This window comes from Lepisosteus oculatus, chromosome 8 (genome assembly GCF_040954835.1).
Source record: "Lepisosteus oculatus isolate fLepOcu1 chromosome 8, fLepOcu1.hap2, whole genome shotgun sequence".
Classification (NCBI taxonomy): domain Eukaryota; kingdom Metazoa; phylum Chordata; class Actinopteri; order Semionotiformes; family Lepisosteidae; genus Lepisosteus; species Lepisosteus oculatus.
In genome coordinates, this window is record NC_090703.1 from 501,353 (window position 1) to 504,702 (window position 3,350).

The following is a 3,350-nucleotide window of genomic DNA, read 5'->3' on the forward strand; positions in this document are numbered from 1 at the left end:
TCAGGCAAAAACTCCCTTTTCCCTCAACCTCCGCTGAGACCCACCAGAGAATCCTGTGCCCCACAGCCCCACACGCCTGCTGGATTCTGTTCCAGCTGAGCTCCCAGTTACACTATTGAATCATTAACTGAATTAATAATGACTAAGTTGGAGGTGTGTGAGTGTTTTCAGCTCTATAAACATGGTGGAGGTTGTCTTCTACTGCATTTAATAAAACTCCAAACTTTTGACTAGAAGAACATTGGAAAATGTTCCAATCAGACAACTTTTTGGCTCAATTAATGTTTCAGTTGGGAAATTCAGTTCAGCTGGAATGAGCACCAGGTGGCCATTCCACCAGGACGAGGACTGGGAACCCCCGCCTCAGGAAACACTTGAATTTCCCAGCCTGTCATGTGCACCTATTGTCAACAAGATTCAGTAGAATTAAACAAATGTACTACACATGCTTAAACTAAACAGATGTTTCAATTTTTTTTAGTTACCAGGTAAAACAGTTTCCCCACTGATCAGCGTGTGTATTCTCTTATTTTTTCCACATTTTTTAAATGGTTCTTCGTACCTCACTCATTTAAATGCTACAAATATCAGATGTCTCAGGACATACACTATACTGTACTACACTATATGTTGTATATTATCTCTCCCAAGCAGGTGCCCCAGTAGAGTACCATCAGATTTCTGGAAACATGGGTCTATTTCTGTTCACTCTTGGTAATCTGTCTACATCTACACTTGCAGTACTCTTACCTGCAAGATTAGTTTTCTTGACTATTATGGACAATCCTGTAGAGGACAAATAGTACATCTTTAAAAACAGTATTTCTTATAGTACTGTTTTATCAAGCATAACAGATTTAAACCTTATTTGAAAGCAAAATCTAATTTTATTTTACTTCACCTTTCTTAACTTACAGAATTCTCATTTTTCTCAGTCACTATAAGTTTTAAACTAGTCCTTACATCTTGCACACTGTGCTGCTTTATTTTTTTGTTACCCTTACATGAGACTACATTTACCAAAAAAAAACTCACTTATTTTAATGTACGTTCAATTTCAGAACCAAAAATCCAAGTTTCCAGTTTCTACATCTGAGTTTAAAGTACCAACATAATCGAGGATACTACTTGCAAAGCAAAAATGCATTAAAATCTTTATTTATATATATATAAAGGGTTTAATTCTTTACACTATTTTCTTTTGAAATATATTTCATAATGAGATATATTCTTTATTTTATTTTATTTTATGAACCAGTATTTCTAAAATAGTAAGAAGTATGTAGTAGAAAATCAGGTGCAGGATACCTGCTTTTTAGTATGATTGTTCATATATAGCACTTTGGTAACTTGACATTACTTACTGAAAACAAAATGCTTTTCAAGACATAAGCACATCCATCTCACTATTCAGAGGAAAGCAGTGTTGGGAACAATACCAGCCCAGCCCATATCTCTAGAGCTACTTTTTATTTTCATCTTTCTCTGAATCTAGTAGAGCTGATCGGATCCCCAGTTTCTGAAGCTCTTCCACAAGGTCCCCATTCTGGTGCATCTGGAGCAGGATGTCACAGCCGCCCACAAACTCGCCGTTGAAGAACACCTGGGGGATCGTGGGCCAGTTCGAGAAGCTTTTGACTCCTGCCAGAGCACAGGCACAGAGAGGAGGTGAGATTTGGAATAACAGCAACCACACAGCAAGTTAAAGCCAACAACACTGAGTCACCAACCTGTAAGCAGCACAGCTGTGCAAATAAGTACAAACATAAATTGCTTTGCAAAAAACTAATAATAATGTTCATAACATGTTTTTTTTTATCATAAAGAAAGTTATAGGCAACTGATTAGCCATACAAGGACTATTCATTCAGAAATACCACTTCTATAGGAATCTTTTCTCAAAGCATAGAATGCTTTCGGACAATTTTCATATGTATTGATTTATGTGTAAACATACAAGACACTGCATAGAATTACCTCAACCAGTTTAGCTCATTAAAAATGAAAGTCAAAATTAAGGTTTCATTACTGACAAAACAAAACTGCTGTCTACCATCACTTAGCTTAGTTGCCTTGGCTACAGATTGAGGCTGTTACTATGTGCCCCGTGCTGTAAGCCTGACCTCAGTTCTAGGCACAGGTTACACTGCTATAGAATGGGTACACTCAGCAGTGTCCCTTACAGACAGGCGTTCAGTGTTTAATACAAAAATGTAAACACTGTGTTTTTAACAGTAATAGTTCCCATGCATACTGATAACTTCTCATCTAATTAATGTTTTAACGAGAGCAAACCCGAGTCGTTTCAAAACTGAAATACCAGCCACTGTGGGAAAACAACAACATATTACTTTGGGTTAAAAAGTTAACCTCAAAAGCTTAGAATTACTGGGCTAGGATCACCACTTAGATCGCTGCACATTCGCCGAAAGTCAGGATTGTTAGTTACACACCAACAGAAGCTTAGAAAGCAGACGTCCATGACCATTACTTGCAGAGACAAAACGCCGTTTATCTCATAAGGAGTTAGGGACCTGCCCTGTTCTCCAAGCTGTCCCTCAGTGATAAGAACGGAGGAGAGTCTGAAGATTCATGGACAGAGCTGTCCTGACTGATAAAGTTTTCCATTAATGGCTGCTTCGCCTCAATGTAACCTGAACCATTTTTAAATTAATATGACAAAGCCGTCAAAGATCGTATTTGGAAAAGCTCAGTGGAACTTCACAATGCATACAGCCAGACATCTGTACGTTGTTTTCCAGCAACACCGGCACCCACAACATCTCTAAGGGTCGTGCTCCGACTCGCACTGCCTGCGACTGAAGCAGCTGCTGACCTTGTCTCAGGTCTTGGTCCTCCAACACGTTGTAAGAGGCATACTCGTCCACGCCGTGCATCCGCAGAATCTGGACCACCGCATTGCTAAAGCCGCACATGGGCTGCGCCGGGGTGCCCTTCATGAACACCACCACCTTGTCCTTCTTCACCAGCTCGCCCAGCTCCACGTTCCCCGCCTGGGTGCACAGGCGCCGGGGCAGGGCTGGGACCGGGGCCAGCCGCCGCAGACACCTGCCGGACAACCGAACGAGACTGTTCATTGTCGAGGGGACGGACTCTGCTTCGTACCTGTGGCTTCCCCCGGGGATAGACAATCACACCAGATTCACTAATTAACAACCGGCAGCCCGCACCTCCCTATTTTATAACAACAAGCCTCCCGCAGAGCAGAGCTACGCAGGTCACGCAGGGAGGGTCCGCCGCAGCGCCGGGCGCTGATTGGCTGCCGCCGGACTCCCCGCGTCCTGATTCGCTGTGCCTGCGATCAATCAGGGCTGAAGTTTCCTTAGTTA

The 3,350-nt window shown here is 42.0% G+C and overlaps 1 protein-coding gene across 1 annotated transcript; it reads right to left on the reverse strand.

The window, feature by feature from the left end:
- Positions 1 to 1,142: 1,142 nt before the first annotated feature.
- glrx5 (glutaredoxin 5 homolog (S. cerevisiae)) lies at positions 1,143 to 3,216 on the reverse strand. The gene is made up of 2 exons (XM_015350305.2): positions 2,837 to 3,216; positions 1,143 to 1,641 (listed from the first exon to the last, which is right to left on the reverse strand). The coding sequence occupies exons 1-2, from the start codon at positions 3,096 to 3,098 to the stop codon at positions 1,463 to 1,465; spliced, it is 441 nt and encodes a 146-aa protein (XP_015205791.1). The 5' UTR covers positions 3,099 to 3,216; the 3' UTR covers positions 1,143 to 1,462.
- Between the last annotated feature and the right edge of the window lie 134 nt (positions 3,217 to 3,350).